Genomic DNA, 24,160 nt, shown 5'->3' on the forward strand with positions numbered 1-24,160 from the left:
AACATACAAGTAAATATTCATGACCTTGGATTTGACAATAGATTGTTAGATATGACATCAAAACACGAGCAATAAAGGGAAAAAAAGATAAATTGCACTTCATAAAAATTAAAATCTTTTGTGCACCAAAGGATGTTATCAACAAAGTGAGAAGACAGAATGGAAGAAAATATCTGCAAATCATATATCTGGTAAAGTGTTAACATCCAGAAGTTCAAAACATTTGAAGTAATATCATATATTTTTTAGGGATATATGCATATGAAAAAAAAGGATATTATCCTAGTATTCCCTAAAACACTCAGAGGAACAGTGTTTACTTTTCCATTACTGAGACAATTAGGCCTACTGCAGAAGCTCAGCATTAGGTCTTGGCCACATGCCCTAGGGAAGCCAGGCATTAAAAACAGAAAGATAGCAGACACAGAAAAACACAGTGACAGTATAGATCCCATGTCATTTCCCAATCTTGATTTCAGGACAAAGCATTCCTAATGTCTACATATCTTCTCCCGACTTCTCTGAGCCAGGGACCCTACCCAGAGACCACATTCTTAAATTATAAAGAAATAATCAATGCTTATTTCTATATCCATGTAACAATAATTTTTTTCATTTTTAGCAATGTGATACCATAATAAATTTTGTTTGTTTGTCTGAAACTTACAGCTTCTCTGGGAGGAGTCACTGAAGAAACAGGTCGAGGAACACTCGCTGGCTGTCTAGAAGCTTTCGCTTGATTTTTGCCATCTGATCTGAAAGAGACAATTACTTTTCAGCCAAGGTAAGATTAGAACATTTCTACATGATACGTAGAAAATGACATTGCATTTTTTCAAATATAGAATAATGATGTCTGCAGTGGTGGTAATGATGATCATGATAGTTAAAACTTTTATGGCACTTTTAACCGCTTTCACGTATTTTCAATCCTTATAGCACTGGAAAGTTTTGTTAACTCCACTTTACAATTAAATAAACTAAAATTCTAAGAAACTATAAAATTTGGCCAACTAGGCCAGTGTTTCCAAACTTTTCTCTTCAAGCGTTCCTAAAATCAAAAAGCAAATGCATATTCTTAGGCTGAATACACAAAATGTTAAGTAGTCACTCTAAAAATTAGGAAGTCCAAGAGGAGCAAACAAGCTGGTTGGAAAGATACCAATTAAATTTTAGACATGCTGAGGTAACAGCAAGTCAGCTCAATAGAGATGCATAGGAGAGAGCTATGATTATGGAACTAAAATTTCAGAGATGCAGACTGGAGAATTATCTATGGATTGGTCAGTTTGAGTGTGACAGGAAGTAAGAGAAAGAAAGAATAGGAGATAAATCTGTTTTAGAATACGTTAAAAATTAAAACTCACATCAGAGTACTCTATCAAAATATATTAAATAAGAAATCATTATCATGATAAACTATTTTTATTATAATAAAAACTCATTTTTAAATAATTACATTATGCTAACAATGGACTATGGATTTTGTTAATAATCTCCCATTTAATCCTCATATCAACCCGAAGAGACAGGTAATATTATCCCTATTTCAGAGGAAATAAACCAAAGTTCAGAGAGCTTTATTTATTATTCCAGTTCACAATTCTAGCATATGACAAGCTAGATGTTAGATCTGATTACAAGGCCATTATGCTATATGTTATATTCGAACATGCTAGTATGTTCTATTCGAAAGCCAACATGTTAGAAGTGATAGTTGAGAGACAGTCGTGCAGGAGTCCAACACATAGACCAGAAATGTCAGGTGTCTGAATTATAATAGCCCTTCCTTCCATCAAAACTAATTTCTTAAAAACTTATGATTCACAAAATAGGAGTGCATGGTGATTCAGCCGGTTAAGCAACATACTTTGGTTCACGTCATGATCTCACTGTGAGTTCGAGCCCCGCGTCGGGCTCTGTACCGACAGCTCAGAGCCTGGAGCCTGCTTCAGATTCTATGTCTCCCTCTCTCTCTGCCCCTACCCCACTTATGCTCTCTCTCATTCTCTCTCTCTCTCTCAAAAATAAACATTTAGGGGCGCCTGGGTGGCTCAGTCCGTTGGGCGGCCAACTTCGGCTCAGGTCACGATCTCGCGGTCCGTGAGTTCGAGCCCCGCGTCGGGCTCTGGGCTGATGGCTCAGAGCCTGGAGCCTGCTTCCGATTCTGTGTCTCCCTCTCTCTCTCTGCCCCTCCCCGTTCATGCTCTGTCTCTCTCTGTCTCAAAAATAAACGTAAAAATAAATAAATAAATAAATAAATAAATAAATAAATAAACAAACATTTAAAAAAATTATAATTCACAAAGTATGTTTTCAGTATTAAATATTCTTCCTTTATGAGAACTGATACTTGAAATATACATGGAAAAAAATTTTTGACATTTACATTTTTTATCTTTCACCCATATTTTAACATCTAATTAAGGAGCTCAAGTCAGAAGCTATAGCCCCAAATTATACGTACCCAACTATCAGAAATCAATGTCAAACAAATGAAGCCTAAGGGCCATTTTCAGTAGCATACAGGCTGGTCATTATAATCTTTTCCCTCACCATTATAAGAGGTGGCTGAATCACCACTATCCTTTAACCTCTGCTAATTATGTCAAAAAAATAGAAAGAACCCTTAGAACTCTATTTTTAAACCAACCTCTATGATATGACTGTCATCATTAATAATTACTTTAGGGGTGCCTGGGTGGCGCAGTCGGTTAAGCATCCGACTTCAGCCAGGTCACGATCTCGCGGTCCGTGAGTTCGAGCCCCGCGTCGGGCTCTGGGCTGATGGCTCAGAGCCTGGAGCCTGTTTCCGATTCTGTGTCTCCCTCTCTCTCTGCCCCTCCCCCGTTCATGCTCTGTCTCTCTCTGTCCCAAAAATAAATAAAACGTTGAAAAAAAAATAATAATAATTACTTTAAATTCTTTATTATGAATTTAAAAGAAAAAAATTTAAGTACTCATATGTTTGTGATCTCTTCTTTCTGAAGTAGCTTTTCCATAGTTGATCTCTTTTGATGAAGACAAAAGCAGCAAACACAATAAGGGGAACAATTACAAAGAAGAATACCAGAAGTCCATCTCTCAATGCAGTACTCTTTTCTAGAGAAAAGAATTTTATATTAATGATCATTAAATTAGAAGTTAACACATATTAACTAAAACATACTAGGTGATTATAAATGTTTTACATTAATTTTCACATTGTTCAAAGTCAAACTGACAGAAACAATTCATTGAGAAGTCTTGCTTATACCTCTTCCCTAACTACTTCATCTTTGCCTTTCCATTAGATAACCACTTTCATTAGTTTCTTACAGTATTCCTTCATGCAAACATAAGCAAAAATAAAGTATGCTTTTATCGCCAACCCTTTCTTACACGAAAGGTAGCATATCATAAACACTATGGAACACATCATTTTTTTTTTTTGCTTCTATGTACATCTTCCCAAACCATACAGAGGACCACCTCATTTTCTAAACAGCTATACAAAACTCCATTACAAGGATGTCCTACAGTTTATCTAGCCAGTGCCCTACCGATACTTTTATTTTTCCTATCTTTTGCTATTCTAAAAAAAAATGCTATAATAACCTTGTACATATATATCATATCATATTGATACAGCCATATGTATAGAATAATTTTGCAGAAGTAGAATTGCTGTATCAGAGAGTAAAGGCATTCATCATTTTTTAAGGCACTGTTAAACTGTCCACCACAGCGGTGGTTACAATTTAGCATGCCAGCCAGCAATATATAAGAATTCCTCATTGTATCACCCATAGAGTCAACCTTCTGCATTTTTGCCAACCTGTTAGGTGAAAAATTGTATCTTATATAATTTTAATTTACATTTTTTTTATATTATGAGGAAAAACACTGTTCATGTGTAGGAAATACTGTATTTCTTTTTCTATCCAATCTATTTTTCTATTGGACTATTGGTTTTTTTCTTCTCAGTTTCTAAAGGTTCTTTATACATTAGGAAACTAGCTTTGTCTGTGATATGAGTTGGAAATATTTTTCCTATTTTATCATTTGTCTTAGGATCCAATGCTTTTCTCTACGCATACATTTATTGTTTTTAGGTATTTAATTTTATCAATATTATTTTTTCTGGTTTCTAGGTTGTAAGTCTTATTATAAATTTTAAAAATTCATTAATTCATATTAATTTGATATATTCCATGTTCTTTAGAAAAAGAAAAAATATACTAAATATAAACAGCAGTGGTAAACTATAAAGTTGTCTATAAAATATTAAGTTTATAAAAGTACCAAAACTTTCTGTTAAAGCTTGTATGAAACTACATGAAATAGAATTCAACCCAATTAAAAATAAGAATATAAAAAATTAAAGTCAGTTTGATGTCTCATTTCATACTTACTAACGAGTAGACAGAATTTAAATTAAAGCAACCAACACTGACAAGGTTATATTGAAACTGATACCTTCATACTATCAGTGACATTAACATAAATTCATTTGGAATTGTGGTCAAGAACCATAAAAAGGATTATATCTTCAACCTAATAAGCTCATTACTGGCAATCTATCCTTCAACTGGAAAAAATGCATAAGTATTAGTATGTTATCAGTGCATATCAAAAATTTAGAAACCTAATGTCAAATAACTAGAAAACAGCTAAGTCAAGTTATAGCACACCCACTCAATGGAATGATAAAGAGCCACTGAAGTCCATAGTTCCAACTTTCCACTTCTAGTCAAGATGGAATAACAGGGACCAGATTTATCCTGTGAGCTAAAATAACCAGAAAACCAGGCAAAATACATTAAGCAACAGTTTTCAAGACATTGGGCACATCAGGTAACAAAGAAAAGTGATCCCTGAGAGAAAACAAATAAGGTGAGCTTTGCTGCTCAGGGAAAGCTAACAGATCATAATGACAGTGAGGGAAGCTCAGTGGTCTCCTTGAATTGAGGAGATGGAGCTGGTTGTCTGAGGAGGCCAAGGCAGCTAGAGTTCATGGAGCAAAGTACTGGACAGGAGAGCTACACAGACAGAACTTAAAAGATCTGCAAAGGGCCCCTCTCAAATATTTAGTTGAGTACTGATCAATGTATGCATGTAAAGAAAACACCTGAAGCCACAGAAAGAATCCTCTAAAAGGATCAGTGGGAACAAACCACACAGGTCACATAGAATGAGGAAGAGTGCCTCTTCCTACCATTCACAGCAGAAAACTTCATCATCAATGTGGCACTGAGTGGAATAAACAGAAGGCTTTTTGCCTCAGTAATGGGACAAAATTAGCCCTAGACTAATTGCTGTTCAAGTCCTGCTTAATAGAGCTTAAAAGCAAGACCCAGAAGGATCAAACTATGTCCAAGTAACATCAGCACTCAAGAACAAAGTTCATCAATAGAAATCCCAAAATACCTAGTATCCAACAAGGCAAAATTCACAGTTACTGGCATCCAGTAAAAAAAAAAAAAAAAAAAAAAAAAAAAAAAAAAAAAAAAAAAAAAAATTTACTGGGCATGCAAAGAAGAAACATATGACTCAAAATGAGGAGAAAAATCAAGAAAATGATACAGATGATAGAATTAGTAGACAAAAACACTGTAAGTTATTATAATTGTATTACAACTATGTTCAAGAAGCTAAAGATTGAACACGCTACATAGAGATATGAAAGTAATGAAAAAAACTAGAACTTATAGAAGTAAAAACTACAATGTCTATGATAAAAACACACTGGATGGAATTAATGGCAGATCAAACATCAGAGAATAAGCATGAATTTGAAGAATAACAATAGACTATTTGAAATTAAATACAGAGAATAAGGAATTAAAAAAAAATCAAGGCAAAACAGTGAAATGTTAAAGAACTCCAAGTACCCAAATATACATGCAACTGGAGTCCTGAAGAACGGGAAGAAGAAAGACAGAAAAAAATATCTGAAGAAATAATGACCACAATCTTTCCAAATTTGAAGGAAACTATAAAAGCACAAATCCAAAAATTCCAACAAATCCCAAACACACCAAGGCACATTATAACCAAATACTAAAAACCAGAGATAAAGAGAAAATCTTACAAGCAACCAGACAGTGAAAAAGACACCTAAAAAAACAAAAGACCAAAAAAGAAAAGATGATGGCCAATTTCTCAGGAAAAGCAATGCCAAAAGACAATGGAGAAACATCTTTGAAGAAGTAGAAGAGGAAGGGAAAAACTGCCACCCTTTCATAATATAAAGTTAATAAATGTAAGTTAATAATAACTTTACCCAGTTATTATTCAAGAAAGAAAGCAAAATAAAAACTTTCTAAGATACACAAATGCTAAAAGTATTTGTCCCTGGTAGAGCTGCATTACAAGAAATGTGAAAAGAAGTCCTTCAAGCAAAAATTGAATGATACCAGATGGAAATATAATTTTCAGAAATGAAGACCACCAGAAATGGTAATTATGTGGGTAAATATAAAGACCTTTTCTATCATTTAAGCCTCCTTAAAAGATACCCAACTGTTTAAAGCAGAAATAATAACAATGTATGGTAGGGTTTATAACATACACAAAACATGACGGCAATAGCACAAAAGCCAGGAGGAGAGAAAGGGAAGCAACGGAGTGAAGTGGAAAGTATCACATGAAGCGGGACTGTGATAGAAAAATAGCAATATGATAGACTGAAACCCAAACATCAATAATAAAATTAAATGTAGGTGGTCAATGGGGCGCCTAGGTGGCTCATTCGGTTAAGCATCCAACTTCAGCTCAGGTCGTGATCTCATGGTCTGTGGGTTCAAGTCCCGTGTTAGGGCTCTGTGCTAAGCTGCTCGGAGCCTGGAGCCCGCTTCAAATTCTGTGTCTCCCTCTCTCTCTGCCCCTCCCCTGCTCACACTGTCTCTCTCTCTCTCTCTCAAAAATAAATAGCATTAAAAAAATCTTTTTAATTAAAAAAAATAATAAATGTAAGTGGTCAAAACAACTCAATTGAAATGCAAAGATTGGCAGACTGACAAAAAAAAGCAAAACCAAACTATATCCTGCCTACTAGAAACCCACTTTAAATACAAAGACACAAGTAGATTGAAAATAGAATGAGAAAGGATTTCCCATGCTGATTAATCAAAAGAAATCCGGAGTAGCTATATTAATTTCTAATTACAAAGCACTGAATATTAACAGGTATAAGGAGAGCTACTTCATAATGATAAAGGGATCAGTTTGTCAACAGAACAGAGCTTCACATTACATGGAACAAAAACTGACAGAACTTCCATGACAAACAGGCAGATTCACAGTTATAATAATACCAGAGATTTCAGTATTCCTCTCTCGAAATTGACAGAACAGGTATACAGAAATCGGTAAGGAGATACAAAACTTAAACATCTGTCAACTAACATGAACTAATTATTTATAAAACACTCTAACCAATGATAGCAGAATACACATTCTTTCCAAATGTACATAAACTAATTATTAAGATAAACCACAATCTGGAACATAAAACAAGTTTTGGAAAATATACAAGTATTTGAGTCATATAAACTATGTTCCTGACTACGGTGTAATAAATGGAAAATCAATAACACTAAGGTATCTAAAAATCCCTCAGATACTTCAAAGCAAAGCATTTTTTTAATAACTCATGAGTCAAAGAAAAAAAATGAAAATACATTAGAAGTTAGGTTGAGATGAATTAAAACAAAGGCACAACATATCAAAATTAGTGGGATACAAAAAAAAAAACAGTTCTTAGAGGAAAACTGATAGCACTACAACACCTATATTAGAAAAGAAAAAAGGTTTTGGGGTGCCTGGGTGGCTCAGTTGGTTAAGCGTCCAACTTTGGCTCAAGTCAGGACCTCAGGGTTTGTGAGTTAGAGCCCCGCATCAGGCTCTCTCTGCTGTCAGTGCAAAGCCCTCTTCAGATCCTCTGTCTCCCTCTCTCTGCCCCTCCCCCGCTCTCTCACAGGAGCACTGTCTCTATGTCTCTCTCAAAAATAAATGAACATTAAAAAAAAAAAAAAAAGCAAAGCAAAAAGGTCTCAAATCAATTACCTCATCTTTTACCTTAAGAAACTAGAAAAAGAACCACAAATGAAACCCAAAGTAAGCAGACCAAGAGAAAATATTTACAAAGGATATATGTCAGAAAGGACTTGTATCCAGAATAAGGAACTCAAGAAGACAACCTAACTAAAAACCGGACAAAAAGATTTGAACAGACACTTCGCCAAAGAAGATATGTGGATGGCAAATAAGTGAACAAAAAAATGTTCATCATTAGTAATCAGAGAAATTCTATTACACTAGAAGGCTAAAATTAGCCATCTGCTAGAAGGGCTAAAATTAAAAAGACTGACCACACCAAGTGTTGGAGAGGATGTGGAGAAATTAGAGCCCTCCCATGCAGCTGGGGAGAATATAAAGTGGTACAACCACTTGGGGAACCAGTTTGGCAATTCCTTAAAATGCTAAACATAAGCACACTCTATGAACAACCATTCTACTTTGTAATTACTCAAGAGAAAGCAAGCATATATTCTCACTAGGAAGATACTGGTGAACAAGGAGCTCATTCATAGTCTATCAGGGGAAAAAAAATTAGTAACTAATTACTATAGAATGTGATAGTGCTTACAATAAAAGGAGAACAAATAAAGAGAGCACATTTATTCAGATTTACACAGTCAGGGGAAACTTTCTAGAAAAAGTAAGGTATAAACAGAAGTCTGAGTAGCAATTAGCCAAGTTTCTACAATGTGACTATAATACTGTACGAAGACCAGAGGTAAAAGAGTAGCCTGTTAAAGGAAACAAAAGCAGTTACAATGTCTTTTTTTTTTCCTTTTAGAGAGAGAGAGATAACACAGGCGAGACTGGGGGAGAGGGGCAGAGGAAAGGAGAGAGAGAATCTTTTTTTAAATATTTACTTATTTTGAGAGGATCAGGAGAGCTGGAGAGAGAGAGAGAAAGAAAGAAAATCTCAAGCAGGCTCTGAGTTGTCAGCACGGAGCCCAATGCAGGGCTCAATCCTACAACCCTGGAATCATGACCTGAGCCAAAATTAGGAGTCAGACACTCAACCACTCAACCCTCAATCAACTGAGCCACCCAGCCACCACAAGAAGTTTACCATGTCTTAAGCAGAGTGAAAGGAGGGAAGAAAGTTAAGCTAGAGGCAAATCATGCAAAGCATTTAAGCCAGGTTAAGGATTTCTGGACCTCATTCTAATAGCAATGTAGAAGCACTGAATTTATTTAAGTTTATTTATTTATTTTGAGAGAGAGAAAGACACAAGCAGGGGAGGGTTAGAGAGAGAGGGAGAGAGAATCCCAAGCAGGCTCTGCACTGTCAGCACAGAGCCCACGTGAGGCTCAAACTCAACCTGAGCCAAAACCAAGAGTCGTATGCATAACCGACTGAGCCGCTCAGGCACTCCAAGAAGCACTGAATTTAAAGCACGACACAGACATAATCAAAACGAATTCTTGACGAAAAACACTAAAATTCTGTAATGTAATGGAATATTTCAGTTATCAAAAAGTATGACAGGGTGCCTGGGTGGCTCAGTAGGTTGAGCATCCAACTCTTGATTTTGGCTCAGGTCATGATCCCAGGGCGTGGGATCATGCCCCACATCAGGCTCCACACTGAGCATGGAGCCTGCTTAGGATTCTCTCTCTCTCTCTCTCTCTCTCTCTCTCTCTCTCTCTCTCTTTCTCTATCTAGATCTCTCTCTCTCTCTCAAAAAAAAAAATTTTAAATTACATTAAAAAAAGAATACAATCTTGCCATTTGCAATGACGTGGATGGAGCTAGAATGTATTATGCTAAGCGAAATGGAGAAAGACAAATACCATATGATTCCACTCATTTGTGGAGTTTAACCAACAAAACAGATGAACTTGTGGGAAGGAAAAAAAAGAGACAGAGAGACAAACCATAAGAGACTTTTAAGGTGGGTGGGGAATGGGTTAAATGGGTGATGAGTATTAAGGAGGGCACTTGTTTTTGTTTTCTTTTGTGTCTAGAGAAAAAGAGAGGGCACAAGTGGGGGAGAGGGGCAGAGGGAGAGAGAGAAGAGAATCCCAAGTAGGTTCCACACTCAGCACAGAGCCCAACACAGGGCTTGATCCCACAACCCTGGGATCATGATTTGGGCCTAAATCAAGAGTCAGACAGTCAACTGACTAAGCCACCCAGGTCCCCAAAGGAGGGCACTTGTTATGATGAGCACTGGGTGTTATATGTAAGTGATGAATCACTAAATCCTACTCCTAAAACCAATATTACACTGTATGCTAACTACCTAGAATTTAAATAAAAATTGGAAGGGAAAAAAAGAGTACACTTACCGTGATAGACACTGAGTGATGGACAGAATTGTTAAATCATTATATTGTACAGCTGACACTAATATAACATTGTATGTTATACTTGAATTTTAAAAAATAAATATAAATTATAAAATAAACAGCTGAAAAATAAAATAAAATAAAATTCTGTAAAGTAGTATGAAACATGGATTACAGGAAGCAAGATGGGGAAGAGGGAGCCTAGTTAAGAGGCTATCCTGTAAGTCCAGACAAGAAATTGAAGGTAATGAATAGGGATTTAAAAAAAAATGGAAACATTCATGAGAAATTTAGGAGGCAGAATCAACATATTTAATGTATAACCAATGTGGGAAATAAGGGAAAGGTACAAGAATGCCCACTTTCTGACATGGGCTACTGGACAATCACACTAATTTTCTTCTATATACTTGCCATTGTATGTAGGTCCGCTGTCCACACTTCCTCCATATCCTTTAGTCTCACAATTTGGGGGAGCCCAGCCATTATCACAGTGACAATTCTTATTGCTATTACATACCTTCAAAACAATTAAAAAAAAAAAAACCACTTTGGTTAATTGTGAATATTGTGAATTGGTTAATTGTGAATATCTACATCATAAACTCAAGAATGGAAACCAAGAAAAAGGATGAAATTCATGCAAATCCACAGGCACTCACTCTTTTTAAGAATGAAAAATTTGTCAGGTATCTAAATGCCCCAATATCTAAAAACCTAAAAATCTTGGGAAGTCTCGCCTAACCCTCACTGAGAAGTCTCATGATTCAGCACTAGTTTCATGAACAAACCAGAAGAGAGTGTTACCTACCCCATGTCCATGACACTTTTTCTGAATATCACAGTCATAATTCAAAACAGAAGCATTTACACACTGGAAGTTTCTACAGATCTGGACAAAAAAAAAAAAAAAAGAAGAAGAAGAAGAAGTAATGAATAAGGAAAAACAGAACACATTAATCAAGTGCCCAGAAAAGAAGAGCTAGGCACACACTATTTCACGGTGGCTTTTTTTAAACTTTCAAGGAATAGCTAACTTTCATATTATATATTTGAAAATGTAAAAAAGTAAGTGAAATTAACATAGAATTAACAATCAGAAAAGAGAAGGATGACACAAAGGCCAAAAACAACGATAAAATTATAATCCATCCTTCCATACAAATATAAATGCGAAAAGCCCAAGTAAAATATTCACAAATGGACTTTTCCAAATCAAAAGTAACCAGATAGAGTTGATACCACTCTTATAAAAAAGGCTCAATGATAGGAAATCTATTACCATAATACTTCAGATAAACTGTCATTAGTACAAGATATCAAAACAGTATTTCACAAAGTTTAGAACACAATTATATTTTTAAAATTCTTCCAAAACAAGAATAAAAGTATACTTTGTTAATAAGACAAAACCTATCTACCAATATCATGATTAATGATGAATTAATAGACACATTTCTATTAAAATCACTATTGAAAATAAATCATTATTATCTTATATAGTTCTAGAAATTCTACTTCACGCAATGAGATATGAAACAGAAATGAGTCCTAAATACTGAAAGAGATATAAAAAGTATTATTATATACAAAAAACATTACAGACTCAAAGGAATCAGCTAAAAACTTACTAGAAATTTTCTTGGTTTCCAGAAAAAAATTTTAATTTATTTTAATTTATTTATTTATTTTTTTAAAAAAGAGACATGTTTATTCAGCATCACGATCAGACTATTACATTTAGCTATCAACAGCATGGGTGCAAAAAAAAAAAAGTCTACATTAAAACCCTTTGTTGGAATGCTTTACACTTTCCACAAAACAGAAACTAAAATAACCTGTTATGCAATTAGTCACAAATACAGTCGAGTTTTTTGCCCATACACTTGAGTATTGTCTAAAACATGTCTTCTTTGTAGCAGCTAGGCCCAGCAACCACTGTGCTTGGCTGAGTTCACAAATCTGTTGTAACCTGTAGCTTCCCTGTCACTTCTCTGGCTCTCCTCTCCTGCTAAGCTTTGTTTCCTGGCAGTAATTAAAATCTTCTGCCACTGCTATAGCTACTGTTGCTGCTGGAACCGCCATAGCCACCTTGGTTTCATGGTTTGGCAAAGTATTGGCCTCCACCACCATAGGGACCAGAGCTTCTGCCTCCAAAATTTCCTCCTTTCATGGGTCCAAAATTTGAAGATTGATTGTGGTAACTGCCAAAATCATCATAGCTTCCACCACCTCCAAAGTTGCTTCCATCATTACCAAATCCGTTATAGCCATCCCCACTGCCACCATGGCCACCACACCTCGACTGCCACCAAAGCCACCTCGCCCAATTAAGTTTCCTCCATGGCCAAAGTTGTCATTCCCACCAAAACCACCGCCACAACCACCACCGAAGTTCCCAGGACCACTTCGACCTCTTTGGCTGGAGGAAGCACTAGCCATCTCTTGCTTAGATAAAGCTTTCCTTACTTCACAGTTGTGGCCATTCACAGTACAGCATTTTTGAATGACAATCTTGTCTACAGAGTCATGGTCATCAAATGTTACAAAACAAAGCCTTTCTTTTTGCCACTGCCTTGGTCAGTCATGGTTTCAATCACTTCAATTTTCCCATACTGTTCAAAATAATCTCTTAGATGATGTTCTTCAGTATCTTCTTTAATGCCACCGACAAAAATCTTTTTCACAGTTAAGTGGGCACCAGGTCTTTGAAAATCTTCTCTAGAGACAGTCCTCTTTGGTTCTACAACTCTTCCATCCACCTTGTGTGGCCTTGCATTCATGGCTGCATCCACCTCTTCCACAGTGGCATAGGTGACAAACCCAAAGCCTCTGGAACGCTTGGTATTTGGATCTCTCATTACCACACAGTCCGTAAGCGTTCCCCATTGCTCAAAATGGCTCCTCAGACTCTCATCGGTTGTTTCAAAGCTCAAACCTCCAATGAAAAGCTTCCGCAGCTGTTCAGGCTCTTTGGAGACTCTGACTTAGACATGAGGGCGGTGGGAGGGGAGACTTTGACGATGCTTACTCGGGGGCATCCACGGGCAGAAAGGATTAATCCAACAAACATATCTCCAGAAAAAATTTTTTATTGAAAAGCTGTTCTTTTGGGGTAAGTTAGAAAAAAAGGCTAACTTTTCTTAAAGACTGTGGAGTGCTATTTAAAAAATTTTTTTTGGCAACCAACTACACAAAATCAGAATGTTTAAATGCTCTAATGAAATAAAGGACAATCAGAGAACAATGCAATGTCAATAGCTACCTTCATTATTCTAAAAATACATAGGTTTCAACATTATTGTAGAGTAAGAGGATCCCCAAATTGTCTAATAATTTTCAACTAATTTTTAAATAAGAAGTATATTTATATGATTAGGCATTTTTAAAGTACAAAAGATTCCACAGTAATAAGTAACTCCTCACCTGTCCTCCACCCACCCATTTCTCCAAATAAAGATCTCAAAATACTTTTTGTATATATCTATAAGCTTTTGAGGAGGTATTTACCAATAACTTTCCCATTCAGCTAAAAGGAGACTTTTCTTTCAATAAATAATTTATAGTGGATGCTTGAAGCATTAAATAAGGTCATAGAAATAAGATGGAATGTGTTGACATCTGGCAGACTTACTTTAGGGAACAGAAAACTTCCAAGTTCTTAGTGGAAAAGGGTGTTCTGATTGGCATTGTTTACTTTGTGTAACGGGTAGAACCAAACTGGAAGGAAAACCCTGATAAATTGCTTGAAGGGGTGCAGTAAGCCCATCCTCTCCAACACTACCGAGCCCATACCACCAACAACAACCACAAGTAAAGGAGGGCAGATGAAGTTAACTACAGGACTCACTTACTAATGTCAGGATATGAGTTTGGAGCCAAAGCTGAACTATCTGGGATAATAAAAAAGAAGCTAGAGTTCTCTTTTCCCACTTACTGTTTAGCTCCTCCCCTAAAAAAAAAAATGTTGAATAAATATATAAAGAATATAGACCTGAACTAGTACCAAATTATCAGCCTGCTCAAAGTCCCCAGAGTCCAGCCTTTGGTACAGACCAGAAGGACAGGACCCAACCTATCCTATTTTATGGCTACAGAAAATGTTTCGTGTTTTGTTCCATCAGTATGTTAGTGTAGGTACACATACCAAGCATTTGCTATCCTTGTACATAAACGTTGACATACTAATACAACACAAAAAGAAAATATTTTTTAATAAAACACAAAAAGATAAAAGCCCTTAAAATACAGTAATCATCGGAATTTAAAGCCAGTATTTTTTCAACACCACCACCAACAACAACAAAATAGCGTGTGAGGGATTGGAAGTAATAGAGGTACATCAGGGAGAAATCAGCAGATATTATTTTGCTTCTTGACATCATTGGGGAAAATAAATTAATGTGTTTCTCTTGCTATTAAAAAAAAAAACTAGTATAACAGAAAGAAAAAGGTATATAACCTCCATATCAAACTCATACAAACACACAAACACTCAAACACAATTTGTGCAATACAAGAGAGGAAGATAAAGCAGGAAATATTAAGAAAACATTTTAAAACATTAAGATTATAGAAACAGAATGAAATATTAACAAATTAAACTGTGCCAATAAAAGTCAAGCCCAACAACACTGTAAAAATATAAAAAGAAAACATCAGAGAATTTTTATATTTTGCTGGAATACAAAAACTTTTCTAAGCATAACATGAAACCAAGGCAAAACAAACAAAACTGAAATAACTTCATTATATTTTAAAATTTCTTTGTAGCAAAAACAAATAAATCATGAGATAACTGTTAATATCCTTTATATAGGAGAAGCCCTTAAAAACAATAATAAAATAATAATAAATAAATAATAAAATAATAATAATTAAAAAGTAATAAATAATAAAATAATCCAATAGAAAAACAGAAAGCTATAAATACTGGCTTAACAGAAAAGGATATACAGAGCTAATAAAGATATGAAAAGATGCTCAAGAAGGGAAATGCAACTAAAATAATAATGAGGCTTTTTGTCAATTAATCAAAATTAAAAAGACTGATAACATACAATATTATCAAAAATAAGACAATCTTATATATAATTAGTGGAATGTGAATTGTTACCACCTTGTTGAAAAGTAAATTGACAGTTTCTATCAAATTTTAAATGAATGTCTCCCTTAATTTAAAAATCTATTCCAGGAAATCTATCCTACAGAAGTACTCACAAAAGTAGATGAGATTAAATGTGGAAGAATGTTCAGTGCTGGTAAAGTCAACCAACTAACCAACCAACTATAGACAATACAAATTTCTGGAATGTGGTTAAGTCAATGGTATATCTATAATGGAATGAAGTAGATATCCATATATTGACATGAAGCATTGTCACTCTCCATATAATGACACTCTGCATTGTGCTGTTGAGTAAAAAACATTTCAGAACATTATTTAAGGTCTAATCCGAAAGTCTAATGGGGGTAGTAGAGAGTATATCCACTTGCAAATGCCCAGAAAGAGAACTGAACAGAGAAAACAGTGGTAACAGTAGTTACCCATAGGAAATGAGTTACCCCTAGGAAATGAATAGGGTATCAGCAAAGGACCTTGATTTTTTGTTTTACACAATATTTTTGAATTTTTTAATAACAAAAATATGACATTCCCATAATCTTTTTTAAAAACTTTTTTTCCATAAAAAAAGAAAAAAACTTAGACTGGGCCACAAAATAATATGTAAGGCTATTTATAAGGCACATGCTTCAAACAAAATGACTCTGAAAAGAGTTGGACAGAACTTCTATTTGGCAAACTTAAAGTGTGGTAACAATATCAATTGAGGTAAAATTGAAGATAAAAACATGAAGATAGAGCAAAGGGACATTTTGAACTACTCAAAGATATAACCCACAACTAAAATGTAATAGTCAAAAAACTCTGCCACATGGATTCAGCATTTTTAGTTCCAAAAATGTTATAGCTACAAGGGGAAATGAAAACAGAAAACTAGGAGACTTTAACTTCCCTTTCTCTAAATCTCGAACACATTAAGGACAATAAGAACGTAAATGATCTGAACATATAATTATCAAACACTATACATTCTAAGCAAGAATACACTCTTCAAATGCAGTTGGAGCATTTGAACATTCATCCAAGAGTGAACATACAGAGTCAACTCATTCAAATAGATGTTTCATTCCTAGAAATAACCAAAGATATTAAACCAAGAGCCAAACCTGAAGTGAATACCTGATGGCTTTTACAGCCATCAGAGCATGACCAATTTCCAAAGCAAAGAGTCGTTTTCATTGTCAGTAAATCTTTTTGCCAGGCTACATTTAGGGAAAGGAAAAAGGCATGTTTTGTTGGTTAAATCAAACCAGGCAATCAAGCACTTTCTGATATAGCAGTAGGTTCAGAGAAATATCTCAAAACTTTGGTAACTCATAAATTATTAAGTAATCAGGCATTCCAGTAAAACTATATCACCACTGTCATAAATTCTTCCCACTGCAGAATCACTCAGCCTACGAATGTCAACAAAAGTCTCTGAATGTCAATGCTGTACTATTCTCAATCAAGCTGACAGAACACATCTAAACTGACTTCCAAAGAACAGGGTACCAGTTTACCTTTGTTTTTTCATTTAATTTTTTTTTAACAAAACACATGCACATGGCTAAAAATCAAACAGTGCTAAAAATGTTTAATGAAACAACTACATGACCCATTTCTAGCAGTCTAGCAGTCCAGAAGCAGTCTGGCAGTCTAGCAGTCCAGAAGCAACTACTGTATTTTTCTGGTAACTCCCTACCATTTTTAATTAGTATACTATTTCTTTTTCTTTTCTTCCTTCCTTCCTCTCTCTTTTTCTTTCTTTTCTTTCTCTCTCCCACTCTCTCTCTCTCCCACTCTCTCTCTCTCTTTTTTTCAGCCAGGTAGTTTTGAGTCTTTTTTTTTTTTACTTGAAGTATAGTTGACATAAAATATTAGTTTCAGGTTTCAAGATAGTGATTCAACAATTATACACATTACAATTCACCATGTAGTTACCATCTGTCAACATGCAGTTATTACAATATTACTGATTATATTCCCTATGCTGTACTTTTCATCTCCATGGCTTACTTTATGCTATTTCTTGACTTATCTATTCTATACATTATCAATAACGCCCTTTATGATAAATAAGGATTCAGCTTTATAACACGAACCCAAACACCCCTTGTTCATCTTCTCAAAGTAAATATTGGTTCATATTTATACCACTAACACTCAGGTATTATCCCATCAGTACACTGCATACCACTATTCCCTGAGCAAGTTCAGAACTAGGTGAAGAAAAAAAAAAAAACAAAACAAAACAGGGGAAGCTGACAACTGAAAATTGAAGTATCATCTTTATTATCAATAAGGCATTTAACATGACTAAAGTAAACAGCAAAATGGGCTTCCTAATACTGCACCCCAAAATCAAACTTACCTGCCTAATCACAGGCTGCTCTGGACAACCACAGGCCTCCCCCCACAGAAGCAGAGCCTGCCCTGCTAATCTTACTGCATGGCTGAGAGAGCAGACCAGAATGTACCCTCTCTGCAGGCAGGGAGATCTGAAAAGAGAAGACAGAAGGGACTGAGGCACCCATGCCCGGTGTCTTCTCCCAAACTCATTAACTACATCAGTTACTTTGCTTTCCTTGGGTGTGAAAGAGGAACACACTGAGGCTGAGAGTGTTACTTTTTTCCAGCTTTACAGAGGATATAATTGATGTATAATATTGTGCAACTTTAAGATGTACAACATGTTGATTTGATAAACTTGTATTCTGAGAACTGATCACAGTAAGGTTAGTTCACACCTCCATCACACCACATAATTACCATTTCTTTTTTGTAGGGAGAACATTTAAGATACACTCTTAGTACTTTCAAGTATAAAATACAGTGTTGTTAACTATAATCACAATGCTGAATATTAGACTCCCAGAATTTATTCATCTTTTAACTGAAAGTTCATACCCTTTGACTAACATCTTCCCATTCCTACCACCTCCCCACCCCAGCCCCTGGCAACCAACATTCTGCTTTATTTTTTTAGTTTGGCTTTTTAGATTCCACATATAAGTAAGTTCATAGAGTATTTGTCCTTCTCCATCTGACTTTTTTCACTTAGCATAACACCTTCAAGATACCTCCACATTGTCACAAATGGCAGGATTTCCTTCTTCTTCATGGCTGAATAATATTCCATTGTGTATATATATATCACATCTTCTTTATTCATTCATCAGCTGATGGACACTTAGGTTGTTTCCATATCCTGGCTATTATAAATAATGCTACAATACATATGAGTACAGAGATCTCCTCAAGATCCTATTTTCATTTCCCTTGGATATACACCTAGAAGAGGGATTGCTGGATCACATGGTAGATCTATTTTTAATTTTTTGAGGAAATTCCATACTATTTTCCACAGTGGGTGTACCAATTTACATTCCCACCAATGGTGCACAAGAGTTCCGTATTTTCCATATCCTCACAAACACTTACCTCTTGACATTTGATGAGAACTATGTAACAAGGATGAGGTGATAGATCATTGTGGTTTTGACTTGTATCTTCCTGATGATTAGTGATGCTGAACTTTTCTTCATGTACCTGTGGGTCATTTGTTGTCTTCTTTATAAAAATGTCTACTCAGGTCTGTTGCACATTTTTTAAAATTAGATTGAGCTGCATGAATTCCTTACATGTTTTAGATATTAATTCCTTATGAGATATATGATTTGCAAATATCTTCTCCCATTCCAAAGGTTGCTTTTTCACTTTTTGACTATTTATTTCACTGTGCAGAGGTTTTTTAATTTGATATAGTCCCACTTAACTATTTTTGCTTTTGTTGCTTATGCTTTTGATGTCATATTAAAAAAAAAATCATTTGCAAAACCAATGTCAAGGAGCTTTCTCCCTGTGTGTTCTTCTAGGAGTTTTACAGTTTCAGGTCTAATTAAGTCTTTAATCCATCTTGAGTTATTTCTGTAAGTGTTGTAAGATAGGGATCCAATATCAATGAATATTCAATAGCATGTGAATATCCAGTTTTCCCATTACCACGTACTGAAAAGAGTATCCTCAATGGGAAATTGAGTAGTCTTGGTTCCCTTGTCAAATAGTAGTTGATCATATATGAAGGGGGATCTTTCTGGGCTTGATTCAGTTCCACTGATCTGTGTGTCTATTTTTATGCCAGTGTAATACTTCTTTGAGTACTACAGATTTATAATATAGTTTAAAATCAGCACTTGTATGCTTCTAGCTTTGGTCCTCTTTGTCATGATTGCTTTGGCCATTTGGAGTCCTTGTGGTTCCATTCAACTTTTAGGACTGTTTATTCTATTTCTGTGAAAAATACCATTGGATTGCATTGAATCTACAGATGACTTTGGATAGTATGGGCGTTTTAACAATACTAATTCTTCCCATCCAACACAGGATATCTTCCATTTATTTTTGTCTTCTTCAATTTGTTTCATCATAGTCTTATAGTTCTCAGTGGATAGGTCTTTCACCTCCTTGCTTCAATTTATTCATAAGCACCTTATTTTTTTGACACAATGGTGAATGGGATGGTTTTATTTCTCTTTAACTTAGTTCACTATTAGGATATACATACACAACTAATTCCTGTATGTTGACCTTGTATCCTGCAACTTTACCAAATTCACTGATTAGTTCTAACAGTTTTTTTGGAAGTCTGTAGGACTTTCTACTTAAAAGATGATATCAAAAAATAAATAAAAGATCATATCATATCAAACAAAGACAATGTCACTTTTTCTAGTGTGATTTGGATGCCTTTTATTTCTTTGTCTTGCCCATATGATCTGGCTAAGACTTCCAGTACTTGTTAAATAAGAGTGGTAAGACTAGACATCCTTATTTCTTATCCCAGGTGAAAAGCTGTCAACATTTTGCCAATGAGTATGATGTAACCTATGGGTTTATCATATATGGCCTTTATTATGTAGAGGTACATTCCTCCTATACTCAATTTGTTGAAAGGTTTTTAGCAAGAAAGTATGTCGTATTTTGTCAATGCCTTTTCTACATATATTGAGAGGATCACGATTTTATCTTTCATTTCATTAATACGGTGTATCACATTTATATACTTGCTTATATTGAACCATCCTTGCATTCTAGGGATAAAACCACTTGATTATGGTATATGATCTTTTTAATGTGCTGCTGAATTCAGTTTGCTAGTATTTTTGTTGAAAATTTGTGCATCTATTTGATCCAAGGATTTGGACTGTAATTTTCCTTTTTTCCTGTATCTTCATCTGGCTTTAACATCAGAGGAATGTTAACCTTGTAAAATGAGTTTCCGAGTGTTCTCTTCAATTTTTTGAAGAATTTAAGAAGGACTGGCATTAGTTCTTTAAATGTTTGGTGGAACTCACTAGTTAAACCATCTGGTTGTGAACTTTTCGTTGGGAGATTGTTGATTGCTGATTCAATCTCCTTCCTTGTTATTGGCCTATTCAGATTTTCTATTTTATCGTGACTTAGTCCTAATAGATTGTAGGTTTCTAGAAATTTATCTGTTTACTCTAGGTTATCCAATTTTTTAGCATAATATTGTCCATAGTAGTCTCTTATAAACCTTTGTACTACTGTGGTAACAGTTGTAATGTCTCCTCTCTCGCTTCTGATTTTATTTATGTGAATATTCTTTTTCCATAGCCTAACTAAAGGTTTGCCAGTTTTGCTTATATTTTCAAGAAACCAATTCTTATTTCTTCGAACTTTTCTATTGTGTTGCTGGTATCTATTTTATTTATCTGCCCTGATCATTGTTATTTCCTTCCCTTATTAACTTTGGGCTTGGTTTACTCTTCATTTTCTACTTCCTTGAGGTATAAAGTTACGTTGTTTAAGATCTTTAATTTTCTTAATGTAGATGTTTATTGCTTTATACTTCCTTCTTAGGACTGCTTTTGCTGTATTACATAAGTTTTAGTTTGTTGTCTTTCCATTTTGTTTGTTTCAAGATATTTTTGATAGCCCAATGGTTGCTTTCAGGAATATGTTGCTTATTAATTTCTACATATTTGTGAATTTTTTAGCTTTCCTCTTGTTGATGATTCCTAGTTTCACACCATCGTGGTCATAAAAGATACCTGGTATTATTTCAATCTTCCTATGCAGTATATAGTACAAGTAATCACATCCCTTTAATGTCCTCCAAGAGTAATGTGCCACTCTCCCAGTCTCTTATGCCCACTCTCACAAGTTAATACTATGGATGAGGTAAGAGAGAATGGGTCCTCCACAACTGGGAAAGCCAGGGGCCCACTTACCACTCTCAATTCCCCTCATGGGATAAACCACGGGATGAAAACATTTATCTGGCCCTAGGTGTGCCACTGTGGGTGAGGAGTGATGTGGGCAAAGTCAAATCGTTCCTCTTACCCTCTCCAATGTGTCCAAACTCATATACTTTTGCTCCAACACTGTGCTGGAAATTCTCTACTGGAAACCTGGACTTCCACAAAGGTTCTTTCATCTTGTGGGTGACTGTCTAAGACAGTATTTTCCAGGGACTTACAGACTGCAGCCCAGAAGGGCTAGAGACAGAAACAGGCCACTGCAGAGTCCACAGCCAGCACCGAAGTCTTTATGCCTATTACCTAACACACAGTGTGCAAAGCTCCTTCCTGGTCCCTTGACATATGATGCCATATCACTCAGCTCCCACAAAGGCACTTCTGTCCATAAATGGATACCAAATTGTTATTGTTGGGGGGGGGGGCACAAATGAGGAACATCTTATTCAGCCATGTTGCTGAAGTCACTCAAAACCCAGGAGTGCTGAAATTCCTCTACAAGGAAACAATGACGTGGGGAATAAGTATTCCTTGCCAACAATTAACACAAAACACTGTTGATTTCAAAGCTAAGTACTAAGAGTATATTTTCTTTCTTATATAGCCTTTGTTTTCACTACAGCAAACACTTGCCTTTCTTCTTACACAATTGGCCTCTGTCATATCAACATTCAACCCCTGACTGAAAAAAAAAAAAAGCTATTATGCCATTTCAAGTTCCCGCTTTCTCTAGAAAACTTCCTTCAGGGTTCCCTTACTCCAAATAAACTGATTATTCGCCTAGCTGGTACACAGCTGTTTATCTTGGAATTTCTCTTTGACATTCTTCTGTGTCCTAGATTATGATTCTTTCTCTTTTTTTGGTTTCCTTCCTCATTTGCCAGAACATTACATTAGATTACTTCCTAAGAAAATATAAATAAAAGATAATTTTGCTGAGCCTCTGAATGTCTGAATTGTTTTTACTGTGCCCTCCCACTTGGCTGATACTTCAGCAGAATTCTAGTTTGAGAATCTTTCAGAACATGAAACTATTACTCCCCTGTCTTCCAGAATTCAGTTTTCAATTTCATTCTTTTATAGGTGATCTATTTTTGGTTTTGTTTGCTTTGGGTTTGTTTTTCTTTTGTTTTGTTTTTGTCTCTGGAAGCTATTAAGGTTTTTCTTCACCAAGCACTCTGTAATTTCACAATTGTCCACTTTCTCTACTTTCTTTCTCTAAAGATTTAAATTAGCTGGATTTAAAAATCTTTAATTGATCCTCTCAGGCTTTTATCTTTCTCTCATTTTTCTGTCTCAGTCTTTTTGCTCCGCTTCCTCTGAAAACTTTATGTAAGAATTCCTCTATAGTTCAGTTACATGTGAAACAAGGGAAACAGCATACTATGGTTAGGATAGGGAGATAGGCATCTCACAGAATGAGCAAATACATATATCAAAAGTCCTATCTTCTCACCTTCGACCTGGAGAAATAGGCAACTGCTTGCTGAAGCTTTGCTGGCCAGATGAGAGAACCAGACAGATAGGACAACAAGCTAGCCTCTCCATGACTACAGTAAACATAACTCCATATTCTGTCTCATGCTTCAGCCCACTCTCAGCTATAACCAGTGTTTCCAAATCTGAGCTGCAAACTGATGTGTTTCAGGTTCTGCCCACCTAAGAAACAGTCTTCTTGTTCACATCCCATCAGTTTGCTCTGTAAGTTGTAGATCCCACCACTGTCTACTATTTTCTGTCCTCTTTCAGTTTTTCATAACTGGCTAAAATCTTTAGCTACTGTTGAAATCTCCTGTATTTCTCACTTCAAGATTTATTCCTTGGGAATGCAAACTGGTGCAGCCACTCTGGAAAACAGTATGGAGGTTCCTCAAAAAACTGAAAATAGAACTACCCTACAACCCAGAAATTGCACTACTAGTATTATCCAAGGGATACAGGTACACTGTTTCGAAGGGGCACATGCACCCCAATGTTTACAGCAGCACTATCAACGATAGCCCAAGTATGGAAAGCGCCCAAATGTCCATCGATGGATGAATGGATAAAGAAGTGGTATATATATACAATGGAGTATAACTCGGCAGTCAAAAAGAAGGGAATCTTGCCATTTCCACGTGGATGGAACTAGAGGGTATTATGCTAAGCAAAATTAGTCAGAGAAAGACAAATACCATATGACTTCACTCATATGAGGACTTTAAGACACAGAACAGATGAACACAAGGGAAGGGAAGCAAAAATAATATAAAACAGGGAGGGGGACGAAACATAAGAGACTCTTAAATACGGGGAACAAAGAGATGGTTACTGGAGGGGTTGTGGGAGGGGGGATGGGCTAAATGGGTCAGGGGCATTAAGGAATCTACCCCTGAAATCATTGTTGCACCATATGCTAACTAACTTGGATGTAAGTTAAAAA

General features: G+C 35.6%; 1 protein-coding gene and 1 pseudogene across 2 annotated transcripts in view; both read right to left on the minus strand.

The window, feature by feature from the left end:
- ADAM9 (ADAM metallopeptidase domain 9) overlaps positions 1 to 24,160 on the minus strand; it is a 146,970-nt gene that overhangs the window by 7,584 nt on the left and 115,226 nt on the right. The window contains exons 17-20 of one of the 2 annotated variants that reach the window (XM_040453743.1): positions 11,162 to 11,242; positions 10,765 to 10,870; positions 2,961 to 3,102; positions 668 to 755 (exon numbers count right to left, since the gene is read on the minus strand). In XM_040453743.1, the coding sequence (XP_040309677.1) occupies positions 668 to 755; positions 2,961 to 3,102; positions 10,765 to 10,870; positions 11,162 to 11,242 (417 nt within the window). Of the gene's footprint in view, positions 1 to 667; positions 756 to 2,960; positions 3,103 to 10,764; positions 10,871 to 11,161; positions 11,243 to 17,828; positions 17,956 to 24,160 lie in introns of those variants that run through there. The other variant, XM_040453829.1, reaches the window with a different exon arrangement.
- On the minus strand, positions 7,911 to 14,861 carry LOC121016559 (heterogeneous nuclear ribonucleoprotein A1-like; annotated as a pseudogene).

The sequence above is a fragment of the Herpailurus yagouaroundi genome, unplaced genomic scaffold (genome assembly GCF_014898765.1).
Source record: "Herpailurus yagouaroundi ecotype Mexico unplaced genomic scaffold, PumYag 28, whole genome shotgun sequence".
Classification (NCBI taxonomy): Eukaryota; Metazoa; Chordata; class Mammalia; order Carnivora; family Felidae; genus Herpailurus; species Herpailurus yagouaroundi.